The sequence below is a fragment of the Schistocerca nitens genome, chromosome 7 (genome assembly GCF_023898315.1).
Source record: "Schistocerca nitens isolate TAMUIC-IGC-003100 chromosome 7, iqSchNite1.1, whole genome shotgun sequence".
In the NCBI taxonomy this organism is placed as follows: domain Eukaryota; kingdom Metazoa; phylum Arthropoda; class Insecta; order Orthoptera; family Acrididae; genus Schistocerca; species Schistocerca nitens.
The window spans coordinates 51,218,467-51,237,596 of record NC_064620.1 but is presented as its reverse complement, the minus strand read 5'-3'; the positions used below and the strand labels follow the sequence as shown (position 1 = coordinate 51,237,596).

Genomic DNA, 19,130 nt, shown 5'->3' with positions numbered 1-19,130 from the left:
TTATGTAAGGACTTTACAGAAGAGGACAATCTAGTTATAGTGGGTGGGGCAGGAAACAGTTTGGACAGGGATGGGGCATATGATATAGGTGGTGACCTGGAAAAGATAGCTTCCACGACTTGTGGCACCAACGTACACTTTGTTGAGCTGTTCCAGCGTCGTGATCGACCACAGCCTTGGAGCTGTGAGGAGAATCAGTGTGGGGTTAGGGATGGCTCCGAGGGCAGCCAACTTTGCTTACGTTTCTCTGGTGCCTGTCAGGACTATCAACAGATAGGGCTTCACTAGGATAGCCTACACCGAATCAGTACTGGGAAGGGAATATTGGCACAGCTGACTCATGAAAGTATAGGGGGTGGATCTCGGGCCGCACATGGTACAATACCCGTTGTCATGGGAAGGAAAAGTAAGTCTTTTTTTGGATAAATCCAGATAACAGGTTCTCCTGCGTAAAGTTTAAAAAAATACTGAAACAATCACCCATAAGGCCAATTTTAGCACCCCAAATATCGCACATACCAGATGGCACAAAGAAAAACAAACAACTGCAAAGAGTAACATGGGGCATTTCACAGACTTAACAATCCTCCATCAAAACACGCAATCAATAAAAAAAATACAACTATCAGAAGTTGAGCTCCAGTCTTTGAATGACACACTAGTTTGTGTTACTGAGCACTAGTGTATAGGCACAGAAACCCAACATGTAGTATTATCATTCGATGAAAGGGCAACCTCCTACTGCAGAACTTCTCCAAGGTGTGGAGGATCATGCATTTATATCAGAAAAGGAACAAAGTTCAAATTAAGACTTGACCTCAGTACAGTAAGTGAAGACAAACACTTTGAAATATCAGCTATTGAATTAACAGGGCTTGATAACATCAAGAAATTAATCATTTTGTGTTTGTGTGTAGATCTGGCAGTGGTAGTGTGGATACTTTTTCAATAAATTAACAGTAGTTAACGATAAAGTTTCAAGTACAAAGGTCAAAATAATTCTGTGTGAGATTATTAACATCAACACTAATGTCATAAATGAATCCGGCAGCACCCCCATAAATATCCTTCAAAGTTTTGGTGTGTCCCTATTGGTCAATAGTGCAACAAGGATTACTGCAATGACTGCATCAGTACTTGACCAAGTGGCCACAAATATGAACAGGGAAAAACGTGATGTAGCTGTAAAAGATCTTGGACTATCAGACCACCTCTGTCAAATAACAAGAGTAAAACCAGGCATCGAATCATTCCATAAACTACAAGCCTCCAAACGACATCCATCGGAAATCAAAATAAAAGGTTTTTCAAAAGAACTAGCAAAAAAGAACTGGCATAAACTGTATAAGGAAACCAATGTGAATATGAAATTCTTTAAATTCTCCATGTTCTTTAAATTAACTCTGAAAAGACATTTCGAAAATTATCCATGTCTGTATCAACATCTCACAAAAACAGATGGAAAACAATAGGTATTAAGAAGTCCTATCTTAACACTTAAATACCTCAGTTCCATGAAATAGAGTCACAATGATCCAGAATTCTTAAATTTGTGTCATAGAAATAAAATTATCTATAGGAAGATTCTGTCTGCTGCAAAAAAAGTCATTTAATGGCAAAATAATGTATAATACATAGAATAAAAGCAAAAAAGTCAGGAACGTTATAAAAAGGAAACGGGGAGAGGCAAACAAAAGCAGAGTAACATACAGCTAAGGGAGGGGAATAAGGTAAAAATTAATCCACAACACTTAGCAAACAAGGTAAATGAGCATTTTTCAACTTTTGCAGAATGTTACACCAAAAATTCCCCAAAACAAATGTAACACCTGTAAATAATGTTCCACTTAATACAATGATATTACTTATAATTACAGAGAATGACATCAATAAAACTGTTGAAAAATTGAGAAAATAAAAAGTCAGTAGGCATAGATGAAGTACCAATGAGTGCACTGAAACAATGCAACGAGATTATACAAGGCCCCTTAACAAATATAATAAATGAATCCATCACATCAGGGACATTTGCAGATCAGTTAAATCAGGCAAGAGTTGTACCTTTGCTTAAGAAAGGTAATGCAGAAGACACAGAAAACTACCAGCCCATTTCCCTGTTGTCACCATTCTGAAAAATAATAGAAGCAATAATTAAAGACATATTGATCAATTACCTGCATAAATACAATCTTTTAGGCGAATGACAGATAGGTTTCTGAAGTGGCAGAAATACGGAGTCAGCCATAGTACAATTCTTAAAAGCTTTACTTGATGCTCTTGACAAAGATGATTGTGTCACAGGTATATTTTTTGATCTTTCTAAGGCCTTTGATACAGTCTACCGCAAAAGTCTATTAAATTAGAAGTATTAGGAATAAGGGGGTAGCTAATGATCGGTTCCGATCATATCTAGCAGATAGGGTACAAAGAGTAGGGATAACACATACTTTAAATAGATCCAAACATTCAGTTCAACACTTACCAGAATGAAAATACATTAATATAGGGGTTCCGCAAGGTAGCATATTAGGACCAACACTATTCCTGATATACATCAATGACTTTCCCAATGGTGTTAATCATGGTGAAAAAATTCTCTTTGCTGATGACAGCAGTATTATAGTCACTGAGAAAGCAAGAGAACTCTTCGTAGAGAAAGCAAATGAAGCTCTCAACGAAGATTACAATTAGTCAATAAGCAATAAAGTGACATTGAACACAAAGGAAACTAATGCCATGAATTTCAGTTTGAAGATGGAAAATGACAATGTTAAATTAAATGTAAATGGCACGTCTACAGACTGAACAACCAATGCTAAATTTAAAGGAATGAATACTGGTTCTCAGCTGAAGTGGTGTGAACTCACAAAGGTACTTGTAGACAGAATATCATCAGCATGATATGCCCTTAGAATCCTACCATCATTGTGTAACATGCAGTGCCTTTTAGTGGGATACTATTCATGCACTACTGGCCATTACAATTGCTACACCAAGAAGAAATGCAGATGATAAACGGGTATTAATTGAACACATATATAATACTACAATTGACGTGTGACTACATTTGCACGCAGTTTGGGTGCATAGATCCTGAGAAATCAGTATCCAAAACAACCACCTCTTCCCGTAATAAAGGCCTTGGTATGTCTGGGCATTGAGTCAAACAGAGCTTGGATGGCGTGTACAGGTACAGCTGTCAATGCAGCTTCAACACGATACCACAGTCCATCAAGTGTAGTAACTGGCGTATTGTGACGAGCCAGCTGCTTGGCCACAATTGACCAGACGTTTTCAATTGGTGAGAGATCTCGAGAATGCGCTGGACAGGACAGCAGTCGAGCATTTTCTGTATCCAGAAAGGCCTGTATAGGACCTTCAACATGCGGTCGTGTATTACCCTGCTGAAAAGTAGGGTTTCGCAGGGATCGAATGAAGGGTAGAGCCACGGGTCGTAACACATCTGAAATGTAGCGTCCACTGTTCAAAGTGCCGTTAATGCGAACAAGAGGTCACCGAGACGTGTGACCAATGGCACCCCATACCATCACCCTGGGTGATACGCCAGTATGGCAATGACAAATACACGCTTCCAATGCGCGTTCACCGCGATGTCGCCAAACACGGATGCGACCGTCATGATGGTGTAAACAGAACCTGGTTCCATCCGAAAAAATCAAGTTTTGCCATTCATGCACCTAGGTTCGTCGTTGGGTACACCATCGCAGGCGCTCCTGTCTGTGATGAAGCGTCAAGGGTAACCGCAGCCATGGTCTCTGAGCTGATAGTCCATGCTGCTGCAAACGTAGTCCAACTGTTCGTGCAGATGGTTGTTGTCTTGCAAACGTCCCCATCTGTTGACTCAGAGGTCGAGACGCGGCAGCACAATCCGCTATAGCCATGCGGGTAAGATGCCTGCCATCTCGACTGCTAGTGATACGAGGCCGTTGGGATCCAGCACGGCATTCCGTATTACCTTCCTGAACCCACCGATTCCATATTCTGCTGACAGTCATTGGATCTCGACCAACGTGACCAGCAATGTCGCGATACCATAAACTGCAATCGCGATAGGCTACAATCTGACCTCTATCAAAGTCGGAAACGTGATGATACACGTTTCTCCTCCTTACACGAGACATCACAGCAACGTTTCACCAGGCAACACCAGTCAACTGCTGTTTGCGTATGAGAAATCAGTTGGAAACTTTCCTCATGTCAGCACATTGTAGGTGTCGCCACCGGTGCCAACCTTGTGTGAATGCTCTAAAAAGCTAATCATTTGCATATCACAGCATCTTCTTCCTGTCGATTAAATTTCGCGTCTGTAGCACGTCACCTTCGTGGTGTACTAATTTTAATGGCCAGTAGTGTATATACACTCAGTTCTTCACTATGGCATTCTTTTTTGGGGATCAAATGCACAAATTGTGAACGCAATTTTTAAATTCCTGAAAAGAGCCTTAAAAATAATAACGAAAATTAGTAGTCGAGCTCATTGTAAAGTTCTGTTTAAAACACTGGAGATTTTAATTGCTCTGTGTAAATACATTTACCAGTCAGTTGTACACATCAAAAAAACTACGGTAATTAGTGCACAGACAGCTCTGCCCCTAAGCATGATGCAAGAGCTAGACTCAACTGACATTTACCAAGAAAAAATTAATATAAAACTGAGAACAGCATTTCCTACCAAGTAATAAAACTGTACAATAAATTAACAAAAGAGATTAACGAAATTGCAAAAATATACTTATTTAAAAAGGCAGCTAAAAAGTACCTGTTAAGCAATATATTTTATACATTGAAGGATTACTTAGTTAAAACACAGTAGTGGTTTGGTAAAAAAAAATGTTATTCAAATATACAATAATCATGATTATAAAACATCCAACATTCCACATAACACCTTCACACTATGTTTTTTTTCCTTCTTTTTTCCTTCTTTTTTCCTTTTCTAGAGAAACTAGCCCCCAAGCTATGCATAGCACAGTATTAACACCTATTCCTCTTTCTGAGCTCAACATCCCACTCATTATAGAGGGACACTGATTCAGTTTTTCAGTATAGCAATGGTAAGTTGTAGTACAGAAAGTGGCCCAGAGATCACCAGTGTGAGTGTGTTATTGTGTGTGCAGTGAGTGAAGTGTTTTGAAACAATGTGTGTATAGTGTGTGCAGTGACTGACAGTGAGATATGAGTGATAATTGTGGCATTACATTATTTAATAAGTTATTTGTAAAAAAAATGTATTGTAAACCAGGAGAAAATTTAATGATTGCCTCTAAGTCTGTAAATGTCTGCAGTAGTACCTTACTTTAAATGGGTCCAAATTTGTAAATACTTTTACATGTTCTATATCCTTGTAAAAAGATAACTACAGATGAATAAAGCTACTACTACTTCCACTACTGCTACTATCTGTATCACTAGACATGGAAGCCTCTCCACCAACGGCAAGGTCAATTTTTTATGGTTCATGGTTGTTGTTGTTGTTGTGGTCTTCAGTCCTGAGACTGGTTTGAAGCAGCTCTCCATGCTACTCTATCCTGTGCAAGCTTCTTCATCTCCCAGTACCTACTGCAACCTACATCTTTCTGAATCTGCTTAGTGTATTCATCTCTTGGTCTCCGTCTACGATTTTTACCCTCCACGCTGCCCTCCAATGCTAAATTTGTCATCCCTTGATGCCTGAAATCATGTCCTACCAACCGATCCCTTCTTCTAGTCAAGTTGTGCCACAAACTTCTCTTCTCCCCAATCCTATTCAATACCTCCTCATTAGTTACGTGATCTACCCACCTTATCTTCAGCATTCTTCTGTAGCACCACATTTCGAAAGCTTCTATTCTCTTCTTGTCCAAACTGGTTATCGTCCATGTTTCACTTCCATACATGGCTACACTCCATACAAATACTTTCAGAAACGACTTCCTGACACTTAAATCTATACTCGATGTTAACAAATTTCTCTTCTTCAGAAACGATTTCCTTGTCATTGCCAGTCTACATTTTATATCCCCTCTACTTCGACCATCATTAGTTATTTTACTCCCTAAATAGCAAAACTCCTTTACTATTTTAAGTGTCTCATTTCCTAATCTAATCCCCTCAGCATCACCCGATTTAATTCGACTACATTCCATTATCCTCGTTTTACTTTTGTTGATGTTCAACTTATATCCTCCTTTCAAGACACTGTCCATTCCGTTCAACTGCTCTTCCAAGTCCTTTGCTGTCTCTGACAGAATTACAATGTCATCGGCGAACCTCAAAGTTTTTACTTCTTCTCCATGAATTTTAATACCTACTCCGAATTTTTCTTTTGTTTCCTTTACTGCTTGCTCAATATACAGATTGAATAACATCGGGGAGAGGCTACAACCCTGTCTCACTCATTTCCCAAGCACTGCTTCCCTTTCATGCACCTCGACTCTTATAACTGCCATCTGGTTTCTGTACAAATTGTAAATAGCCTTTCGCTCCTTGTATTTCACCCCTGCCACCTTAAGAATTTGAAAGAGGGTATTCCAGTTCATGGTTAGATAACACAAATTCATAATACTGTAATGTAAAGACAAAAAAGTTTCTCACCACAATTAGCAGTCACAAATTTACTGAGAAGCCCCATCGAGAAACAGTGACAATCAGTATGTAACACCTGGGGATGAGACAGACAGAAGGAGGACTCACCTGCTCCCCGTTGATGAACCAGGCGAGCTGTGCAGCCGGCTTGGACCTTCCTGAGGTGCAGTTGACCCTGACGGTGTCGCCCACCTGGTAACGAGGTCGTCCGCCTGTAATCCGGGGACCCTCGTCTGGCAGGGCTGTAGAAGAGCAAGCGTCCGCATTAGACCACACACAGAAATAACTGGACCACCTTTCCTCTTGTGAAAGTAGGCAAACCAAACACAGAAATTAGTCATCGTCAGGATATGTCATGTCAACGCAACCTCCAGCCTTTTTAACAGCCTCCACCTGGCACACAACAGCTCACGTCTATTGAGGAGTGCAGTATATGGCTGACACAGGTCATCAATAATTATTCGAGGTAGTGGCTGCATCCTTAATAAGGCTTGGGAACCCGCGCTTCCAATTGAACATTCCAAAATGTAAATAAACGATCTGAATGAAACTTGGCAGGTATGTAGAGGGGTCAAAATAACGTAATATGTATTGTTTCGTTTTTGCCCAGTTTCACTTTTAAGGGGTAAAACACATCCTAAATGTCTTTGAAATCATGATATCAAAAAAATGTGTCTGATATAAATGTTGAAATGTAATTAAGGTTCCTGAAAACCGTATAATCAGTTTTTATGATAACTTGAAATTTTGGGAAAAACCCCAGCACCATCAAACAATTTTGAAAAATGAAGCTGCGCGGCATGGCCACGTGGTTATAAGCACCATGCCACTGATTGCACGGCCACTCCCACCGGAGGTTCGCGTCCTCTCTCGGGCATGGGTGCGTATGTTGTCCTTAGCATAAGTTAAAGTAAGTTTAATTAGTGTGTAAATCTAGGGACTGATGACCTCAGCAGTTTGGTCCCTTATGAATTCATACAAACACATTTTCTTTGAAACACGAAAACTTTTGTTGCAACATAAATTAAAATAGCTTTCACACCACATATATCCAGCTAAAATAAAGCTTGTTTCTGAAATACCATTATAGAAAAATAAGTTGTACACAATGTGCTGTCAAAGTATTTTCAAGATACTTAATTAAAATACCTAGTCAATTCATATTATTCTAATTATTTGTTTTAGTTATCCTCTTTATGATTTAAACAGTTCTTTTACATTTACAAGTCAAGATTTTCTGTTTTTTTTCCTTAGTTTCCCAATTAATATATGTGCCTAAGTTTTAAATAAACAATACATAACCCATTTTCATGAGAAAAATCATCACAGCTGTGATTATCCATAAATAAATGTTTAAAATATAATGTCTTTTTACACAGTGCACATAAAACAATTTTTCTTCACATAGTACACATGATGGCAACAATATAAAACAAGGATCAACGGGATTCTCAAATTGTGGTGGATGAGTTTCTAAACATTCTGAATTATAAAAAGCATATTTCAGGACAATGGAAAACCTTGGTGAAGAAACTTGATTATTTACCTATTATAATACAATATATTTACAAATGGATGGATGTGTCATCAGAACTTGTTTAATATATGTTATCATAAAGGTTTTCACTTTTCAAAATTAACTAGTTAAATTTCAATTTATTATATTATACATATATTATATTATACTGTTTTCAGGAACGTTAATTAAATTTCAACATTTATTTTTTATATTAACGTAACACAAAACAAAAACACATTCCTGAAATGACACCAGTATCGGGATGTCAACAATAATCTGATATCTACCAGCTCATTTGCAGAGACTTGGAAAGAATCTACAGTGGAATGACTGGCAGGACATTTGACACAAGGTATAATGTGCATATCAATGCTTGGAAATACAGTACAAAGCACACAACACTTATGGACCGCCGTAACCGGAATTCCATAGGCAAAGCACAATAGAAAAAAAATCATAAAAATCAGTCACGACAGACATCTTCGTTTTCAAGGAAACTTCGGTATCTACAAGCATTGTTGCACAGTAAAGAGCTCATTACCAGATAATTAACGGAAAGCAGTCGCCATATAAAACACTAGAAAATCAGGTAATACGAAAGAAAACCACTTTCTTTTCCCATCCCTCACTCTCTCTCACCCAACTTCCCGCGCCCCCTTTCATTTCACCTCGTACTCCTCACCACTTTTCCTCCAGACCACTGTCGGATCCATTACTTTGCGTTCAATGTTCAACAATCTACCCCACCTTTCCCCCTCGTCATTTAGGTGTTCAGCTCCTACTACTCTTTCATTTCTTTTACATAATAAATAAGTAAATAGCAACCAAAAATAAACGTCACAACACGAATGTGACGAATCGCGGAGAAAGAGAATATTTTAGGACAAACGGAACACTGTACAAAACACACGAGCCACATTTAGCCAGAAAGCTACGAAAAACATTAGCAGTGCTCCATTGTGATGCGTTTGACATCAAGAATCTCACAGTTCTACAAAGCAGTGTGGGATCAGGCGTGAATCAACAGCGTCAAACGGAGGAATATCTCAAAAACGTGCAAGCAAATGTAGTTTCCTGACGTGAGTGAAATCCAGGCATAAAATAACGTAAGTAGAAGCACCATCTGTTGCAACACTGTCTTTTAATCTAGAAAGCAAGTATCTTTCATTACACACGACTAACGCTGTTTCATTTCAATAAAACGAAAATCATTTTCTTCTAGTTCTAAAGATAGGCTTAAAATGCCTTCACTGGAAGTGATGTTTTTATAGCTACGACAACTTAAATTAAACATCGCAGGAGGGCATCCACGATGTTTGGCTGCAACTCAGAGAACGGGCGTTAGCAAACATGGACATGAAACGAGAAATAAAAAATTTTAAAATGTGGACGCAAGTGGCTGTGATAGGACATACTGAACCATATTGGACTGATCTACACTGTGGTACGGATGAAAAGTCGAGACATAGCAATCCGGGACGGAGCGATTGTGTTGTCCTCAACATTTCATCTATCAACTATCATCATCATCATCATCATCGACACGCACGTTTCCAAGTCAAACAGAAAAAATTTTACTAGGCGGCCGAACTATCCGATACGAAGCCTTGCTACCTATAAAACCACACCACCATTTCGTTTCCTATTTACCATCAAGATTCATGGTCACAGCTTCTTTTATAGAGGTCGCTATTAATTCGTTAATGATTGTCGCTTTCACATCACATATATGATTAAAATATTAGTACATACACTAAAAAGTTTTTTTTATTAATTCATGAGTGTGTACATCATCCATCTAGTAGGGTATTGACTGCTGCGATGACGGCGAGTGCTTCAGGCAGCAGGACTGTAATAGAATAGTTGATACTTCATTGATGGCAACTGCCGATCATTGATGGCCCTTCCACGACTCTGATAAAGAGGTGGAAGCCAAAAACTGGAAGTAGGATGAGGTCTGCTTGCCTTTTACATGCTTGTCAATGTTATATGTTGGATTCCTACTTCACGTTTTGATACTGACATACCAAACGTATTACTCTTTCGAGAAAGCAATGTACCCAATGCAGACGCATTTCCTCAGCAGCAGGAATGTTCTCACACACATAAATCTGCGTGAATGCACAGGTCCTCATTCCTAGAGCTGCTCAGATGCTTCAAATATCGTGCCGGAAATTACGATCCTGCCGGTGCGCAGCCCGTAGATTCACGGACAATGGCAATGGTATTCTGAAAGCACGGTTCCATTCATCTAGTGTCTTGTGCAGGACGGAGGTGCAAATGGCAAATTGATATTGTCTTCATTTATATGTGTCCATCATTAACTTAGTTCCTGAATGGGGTATGAGTATTTTATTTGCATCTGAGATCCATGGCCTCAATTACATCAGTTTCTTGGGTCTCATATGTCTTTCATTATTCAGGAAGCATCAGTAGCGTTTCTAAACGAGGTTTTGAATTCTTTATAGACATGTAATTACATAATTCAAACTTTTCGCTGTATAAAAGCATACTTATTATTATGTTAGATTCGTACTGTTATTGATTACTGTGTCACACAACTTCATTTTCAAACACCTGTTAGAGGTACAAGTTGTAATCAACTTCGATGATATACGTATATTGTCTCGGCCTTTCCGGAATCCTGCACTAAACGCGCTGCGGTTTCTAATCAAGAAAAGTGATTTCTCTGAAATAATCGAGAGAAGTAAAATCTTTGGAATGCTTTAGCCCAAGCAAAAGCCTCATCGGACAAAAGAGGAAACTGCTCGAAATGACCTAGTTCGAACCAACTCACTTTCATTAGTTTAGCAGACTTTCTGTTTCTTGAGTATGAGCCTATTAATATTTTTATTAGAATCCAGAAAACCAGAGGAAATATTTTTATTAGTGTTTCTTACACAATACAAGTGTAGTCAAGTCTTAGACGTGCAGTCATTTGAACCTGAAGTCGGTACCATTAACACACGAACAGAAAAAAATTAGCTTTGAGAAAAATTATTTTTACAGAGAAAAAGCTAGGAGCTGACAAACTGCTGAGTAAACCTTCCACAGTGGATCAGACAGGGTGTAATTTCAACATTTTTTCTATACTGAATAGTTTTATTTTAATATATACAACAGAAATAGTCGGTGAAGGGTTGAAAATTTTAATACAGTTTTTCGTCTTATAAAGCAACTGCCTGCCGCCAGTCACAGGTTTCTCTTATTCCCAGGAGAATGTCTTTCGGGAAATAATTGCCGTTCACAGGTGTGTTTTCTTTCTAATACGTCATTTATTCCTAATTTTTGCGATATGTATGTATAAACACACATAGTTTGGTATTAATGACGGACCTTTCCTTAACGTTAATGGCGAAATATGAATAAAGGTTATAGTTACGGTTTCTTTTACAATCCTTTTACACAGATACTCAACATATTAATCATTACCTGCACAACACACACAGTGCACAGTATATGTTAAAACGAGAAACACAAAAGATTTCTTACAAGCATACTTATTATTATGTTAGATTCGTACTGTTATTGAGTACTGTGTCATATAGCCTAAAAAGTCAAAAAAGGTATTTATCCGAGGTATCAAGCTACAGATGCTTAACACTGTATGGAAACTATACTTTAGCACTGAGTGTCTTTTTGGTGCGTATGCAGAAACATTATTTGCTTATGTATTATTTACAAGTGCACTTTCTTCTATGCAGCATTACTTTTGTAGCTTATTTAACAATGCAATCGAAGTACCTGAAGAAATTCACTGAGTAATTTTCAGTTCTTCATTCACTACAAAAAAACGACGAGGAATATTAACACAAGTGCAAAAATGTGAAGACAAATTACTGAACGATCTACTGGAAAGTTACTCATTGTCAATCATTTTCTATAAAAATTTCGAAACTTCCTGAAATAAGCAACAAAAATAGTGGTTCACAGAAATAAGTGAATTATTACTACTATGTAAGAAAATAATGATTCACAATTCATACGAAATGCTAAGCCGTGATGTAACGAATACATCTGTACATAACGATACTCTGTGGGTGACCGATGCCAAATACCTTCGTGCCTTTACCCTGTAGCATATTTCTCGTTTTAACGTGTGCTAGGCTCTGTTTGGTGTATCAGTCATGTTTAACACTTGTGTAGTTTTGCATAAGAGGACTACAAGAAAACCGTAAGTAAAACTTTTATTAAAAATTTGTTATTAATCTCATAGAGACTACAAAATTGGGCTTGTTTATATATCATAGTAAAAAAAATCATTTTATGAAGAAGTAAATAGTAAATTTTTAACACTTCTTGGTACCACTAACGACTTCGTGAAAATTCTAACAACATAGGCCCCAAAATGTTGTTTTCAATCTGAGAATAGGAGCATAGTATAAAAAAGGCGGTGGAATAAAATTATTTAAGTTTTTTCCTGAAATATCAGTATATAAATTGGGTTTCATTACTGCATTCAAATCCGCAGCAGCGAAATATACGTGGTCTGTCACATTTCTGTGACCACCGCCTATGTTCCAAGTCAACGAGCAATAACCACTCACATACGGAGGGTGGCAGCACTAGCAGTGGAGGGTACAGAAAGCGTGTCGGGTGACGCGGAAACCAGTGTCGTTGTCGTAATGCGGAAACGAAGGGATTTATCTGACGTCCAAAAGAACATGACCATTGGCTTTTGCGCCAAGCGTGGAAGCATTTCCACAACGGCTAAATGTCTAAACTTTTCACGTATCGTTGTATTTAAAATATACCTGGCGTGGCAAAATGATGCTATCGAAAACCGGCACCGATGCAGCTGTTGTGCGCCACGGGCCACATATTACAGGGGTGAACGACCGACACAGAGATGTGCACGGGCGAATAGACATGCAACCGTTGAGCCTCTGGCTGTCCAGATGAACCAAGGGGCTACCAGCAGTGACTCTTAAAAGGACAATTCAGTGAACACTGCTGCGTGTGGGCCTCTGCAGCTGGCGCCTGGATCTTGCACCCATGCTGACTGTTGTTCATCGGCAATGAAGGCTGGAATTTGCACGCCAGTAGAGCAGTTGGGCTTCCAGTGAGTGGCGACGGGTGGCCTTTTAAGATGAATCACATTTATGCTCCATCATACAAATGGCCGTTGGCTTGTACAGCGTAAAACGTCTGAAAGCAAAGACCCTCCAACAATCCTCGGAAGGGTCCACCCCGGAGGGCATTTTGGGTAATCTCGTCATTCTGGAAGGCACAGTGGGTCAACAGAAGTACGTGTCTATCCTTGGGGACCAAGTGTGCCTCTAGATGTATTTTGTTTTTCCCCGGCACGATGGTATCTACCAGCAGGAAAACACAAAGTACTAAATAGTCCGTAGTGTACTTGCGTGGTTCGAAGAGCATTCCCATGACCACCAAACACCCCTGGTTTAAACCCAATCAAGAATCTGTGGTGCCACCTCGATCGGGTTGTTCGTACCATGGATGCACAACCGAAAAACGTGGTTATTTAGCCTTTCGGCAGGCGGTCACAATAATGTCATTGAACTGTGTATACACAAGGACCAAGACGGAACACTAAGAATGAACACAAACAAGGAGACGACAAAGCCATCGAGTTTATGTAATTTTTTCTATTTATGATACGTGAGGTTCATCTACATCTACATTTATACTTCGCAAGCCACCCAACGGTGTGTGGCGGAGGGAACTTTACGTGCCACTGTCATGACCTCCCTTTTCTGTTCCAGTCGCGTATGGTTCGCGGGAAGAACGACTGTCTGAAAGCCTCCGTGCGCGCTCGAATCTCTCTAATTTTACATTCGTGATCTCCTCGGGAGGTATAAGTAGGGAGAAGCAATATATTCGATACCTCATCCAGAAACGCACCCTCTCGAAACCTGGACAGCAAGCTACCTACACCGCGATGCAGAGCGCCTCTCTTGCAGAGTCTGCCACTTGAGTTTGCTAAACATCTCCGTAACGCTATCACGGTTACCAAATAACCCTGTGACGAAACGCGCCGCTCTTCTTTGGATCTTCTCTATCTCCTCCGTCAACCCGATCTTGTACGGATCCCACACTGTTGAGCGATACTCAAGTATAGGTCGAACGAGTGTTTTGTAAGCCACCTCCTTTGTTGATGGACTACATTTTCTAAGGACTCTCCCAATGAATCTCAACCTGGTACCCGCCTTACCAACAATTAATTTTATATGATCATTCCACTTCGAATCGTTCCGCACGCATACTCCCAGATATTTTACAGAAGTAACTGCTACCAGTGTTTGTTCCGCTGTCATATAATCATACAATAAAGGATCCTTCTTTCTATGTATTCGCAGTACATTTCATTTGTCTATGTTAAGGGTCAGTTGCCACTCCCTGCACCAAGTGCCTATCCGCTGCAGATCTTCCTGCATTTTGCTGCAGTTTTCTAATGCTGCAACTTCTCTGTATAATACAGCATCCTCCGCGAAAAGCCGCATGAAACTTCCGACACTATCTACTAGGTCATTTATATATATTGTGAAAAGCAATGGTCCCATAACACTCCCCTGTGGCACGCCAGAGGTTACTTTAACGTCTGTAGACGTCTCTCCATTGATAACAACAAAAATGGTTCAAATGGCTCTGAGCACTATGGGACTCAACATCTTAGGTCATAAGTCCCCTAGAACTTAGAACTACCTAAACCTAACTAACCTAAGGACATCACACACACCCATGCCCGAGGCAGGATTCGAACCTGCGACCGTAGCGGTCCCGCGGTTCCGGACTGCAGCGCTAGAACCGCACGGCCACCGCGGCCGGCCTGATAACAACATGCTATGTTCTGTTTGCTAAAAACTTTTCAATCAAGCCACACAGCTGGTCTGATATTCCGTAGGCTCTTACTTTATTTACCAGGCGACAGTGCGGAACTGTATCGAACGCCTTCCGGAAGTCAAGGAAAACAGCATCTACCTGGGAGCCTGTATCTAATATTTTCTGGGTCTCATGAACAAATAAAGCGAGTTGGGTCTCACACGATCGTTGTTTCCTGAATCCATGTTGATTCCTACAGAGTATATTCTGGGTTTCCAAAAACGATATGATACTTGAGCAAAAAACATGTTCTAAAATTCTACAACAGATCAACGTCAGAGATATAGGTCTATAGTTCTGCGCATCTGTCCGACGACCCTTCTTGAAGACTGGGACTACCTGTGCTCTTTTCCAATCATTTGGAACCCTCCGTTCCCCTAGAGACTTGCGGTACACGGCTGTCAGAAGGTTCAGAGCTCAAATATCAGACAGCCAAAACATGTCGATGCAACTCAAAAATTGTCGAGGGGATGGACTTTGAAGTTTTGCGAGCGCTTGGTACCCCACATTTAGCTTCATTTTTCTATGGGCACAGTGCCTGCGTAGTAGAATACTCATCTGCAATGTGGATTGGGATGGGTTCGTCTCCCAGCGGCTGAAAATTTTTAAAATGAGTGCTCGGCGAACATTTACGTGAAATGATAATACATAAAGATGGAAAAATCGGTAGCTCTCAGGACTGGTAATCGCTCAGTAACTGGTTGATTTAAATACAAAGGTACCTCAGATGTACGATAATTAACAAATGTCTAACTGTAGTTCTTATGAAAAATGGACTCCTTATTTCTAGCCACATGTCGGGCCCAAAAATCCAGTTTTTACTGTAAACATAAATTCTTAATTGAAACTTCCAGGCAGATTAAACTGTGTGTCGGACCAAGACTCGAACTCGGAACCTTTGCCTTTTGCGGGAAAGTGCTCTACCAACTTAGCTACCCAAGCACGAATCATGCCCCGTCCTCACAGCTTTACTTCCACCAGTACGTCTCCTACGTTCCAAACTATACAGAAGCTCTCCTGCGAACCATGCAGGACTAACACTCCTGAAAGAAAGGGTATTGCGGAGACATGGCTTAGCCACAGCCTAGGGGATGTTTCCAGAATGAGATTTTGACTCTGTTCACTCGAGTTCGAGTCTCGGTCCGGCATACAGTTTTAATCTGCCAGGAAGTTTCATATCAGCGCACACTCCACTGCAGAGTGAAAATCTCATTCTAAAATTCTTAGTTACTTATTATCTGTAAGAGAATGTTGATAAGGAATGCTTATGTTTAAAAAAATGTATTTCACCTTCCACGGAATGCTTGTAGAACACGAACCTTCATTTAAAATTTTTTTCATCAGCCAGGAATCTATACCACCCCCCCCCTCCACCCTCCATCCCACACCCTCCCTGACAGGCGCGCATTCTACCACAAAGCCACAGTACAACTTGCTGAATAATATTTAATAAGAGTTCAGGACTTCATGTACCATAAATATAAAATACTACAAAAATCCGTTTGCCACGTTGTTTTCACTGTAAGAGAAATGCTCAAGATGAAAGCACATCAGTAATAAGATTTACTAATGGTGTTGGTATTAGCAGTAAAAGTGAGTAAGGAATACGGTACCTGTTGAAAGGAATGGGCACAGAATGTGATCCAAGAATATAGGAAACAAAGGTGACAACAAGCATCCGCAAAAGTGAGATTTGCAACAAGCATATCATAAAATTAAGTGCCACGTAAAAGGCAAAGTGAGCAAAATTTGCTACATTGACAGGAAAACAATGTGTGAGAGGTGCAGCAAAGAAATGTACAGGCAAAGCGGATATATCTCGATAGAAGAAATTTACTTGTGCCAAAGGTAGACTCTACTAGAGGGAGAAACAACTGGAAAACAGCGTGAACGTGGGAAAATCTCAAAAAAATGGACTCCCAGTGTCTGAGGTGTAATGTTACATAACGGTTCTAAAAATCAGTTGGACTGTTAAGGTACAATATCAGGCTGTCACCCACAGACTTAACAGAGAAAAGTATATGTGAAAAACACTGACTACATAAACACAGAGTGTTACAGTGTAAAGTCAAGAGCCGACATGCCAGTCGGGAACGAGAGAACAGAGAGCGGCTGTGAAGAAGACGTCAGTCAACTGCTCACTGACTGACCCCTCTCCAGGACGACAACGCGACAGCAGCGGCCTCTGTGCAAAGAGAACATAAGCACCGCGCCTGCCTAGCCACGGCGCAGTTCTACAAGAGCTTCAAGACTGTCATTTCGCTTGTACTATGTAGCATTCACTGTCTATGCTGAAGAAATTTGCTTATTTTTCTTGTCGCCCTTCGCTTTCGACATTTCAATTTAATTCTCAAATTTAAGTATAGTCATGTACTTTTCGTAATTAAACTCATTAATACTATTTGCTTGAATTGTTGTCTAGCGATCTAGGATTCAACAGACAGGATGCTAGAAATTTTGTTAAGACGTCATGGAAAATCCTCCTTTAGTCATGCACACAACTTGAAGGGTATTTACCGATTTCTTACCCCGCCCCTTCCTCTAGTCAGTGTGTTCCATATACACAAGGTGCCTAAAGTCATGGAAGAGTGATATTCACATATAATGGCGGTAGTATCACGTACACAAGTTACATAAGAGCAGTGTATTATCGGCGTTGTCATTTGTACTCAGAGGATTCACGTGAAAACGTTTCGATGTGATTATGGTGGGACGACGCAAATTAAAACAGTTTCAACCAGGAGTGATAGTTGAAGCTAGACGCATGGGACATTCCATTTCGGGATTCATTAGGGAATTCAATATTGTGAGATTCACAGTGTCTATTAAATTTCAGGCATTACCTCTCACCACGGATAGCGCAGTGGCCGACGGCTTTCACTTAACGACCGATAACAGCAACGTTTGCGTAGTGTGGTCGTCGATGACAGGCAAGCAGCAATGCGTGATATAAAAGCAGAAATCAATGTGAGATGTAAGACGAACATATCCTCTAGGACAGAGCGGCAAAATTGGCGTTAATGGGCTATGGCACCAGACGGCCGACATGAATGCCTTTACTAACCCCGGGGCTCATGACTATATTGCATGGTACGTAGACAAATGGTAAACCGTGACCTAGTCACGATTTCAGTTGGTAATACATGGAAGAGCCAAAGAAACTGGTGCACCTGACTAATATCGTGTAGAGTACACGGGAGCACGCAAAGTGCCGCAATACGATGTGGCATGGACTCGACTAACGTCTGAAGCAGTGCTGGAGGGAACTGACACCATGATTCCTGCAGGGCTGTCCATAAATCCGTAAGAGTACGAGGGTTGGAGACCTCTTCTGAACAGCATGTTGTAAGGCATCCCAGATATGCTCAATAATCTTAATTTCTGGGGAGTTTGGTGGTCAGCGGAAGTGTTTAAACTCAAAAGAGTGTTACTGGAGCCTCTCTGTAGCAATTTTGGACGTGTGGGGTGTCGCGTTGTGCTGCCTAAATTGCCAAAGTCAGTCGGAATGTATAATGGACATGAATGGCTACAAGTGAGCAGACAGGATGCTTACGTACGTGTCATCTGTCAGAGTCGTATCTAGACGTATCAGGGGTCCCATATCACTCCAACTGCACACGCCCCACACCATTACAAAGAATATACCAGCTTCAACAGCACCCCGCTGACATGCAGGGACCATGGATTCATGACGTTGTTTCCATACCCGTACACGTCCATCCGCTCGATACAATTTGAAACGAGGCTCGTCCGAACAGGCAACATGTTTCCAGTCATCAACAGTCCAATGTCGGTGTTGACGGGCCCAGGCAAGGCGTAAAGCTTTGTGTCGTGCAGTCATCGAGGGTACACGTGTTGACCTTCGGCTCCGAAAGCCCATATCGATGATGATTCGTTGAATGGTTCGCAAGCTGACACTTGTTGATGGTCCAGCACTGAAATTGCAGCAAGTTGCGGAAGGGTTGCACTTCTGTCACGTTGAACGATTCTCTTCAATCGTCGCTGGTACTGATCTTGCAGGATCTTTTTTCCGGCCGCATTGAGGTCGGAGATTTGGTGTTTTACCAGATTCCTGATATTCTTGGTACACTAGTGAAATGGTCGTACGGGAAATTTGCCACTTCATAGCTACTTCGGAAATTCTGTGCCACATCGCTCGTGGGCCGACTGTAACACCACGTTC

General features: G+C 40.6%; 1 protein-coding gene across 1 annotated transcript in view; it reads right to left on the bottom strand.

Moving 5' to 3' along the window:
* LOC126195466 (uncharacterized) overlaps nt 1-19,130 on the bottom strand; it is a 229,110-nt gene that overhangs the window by 62,227 nt on the left and 147,753 nt on the right. Inside the window, exon 4 of the mRNA XM_049934094.1 lies at nt 6,694-6,827. Within this exon, the coding sequence (XP_049790051.1) occupies nt 6,694-6,827 (134 nt within the window). The remainder of the gene's footprint in view (nt 1-6,693; nt 6,828-19,130) is intronic.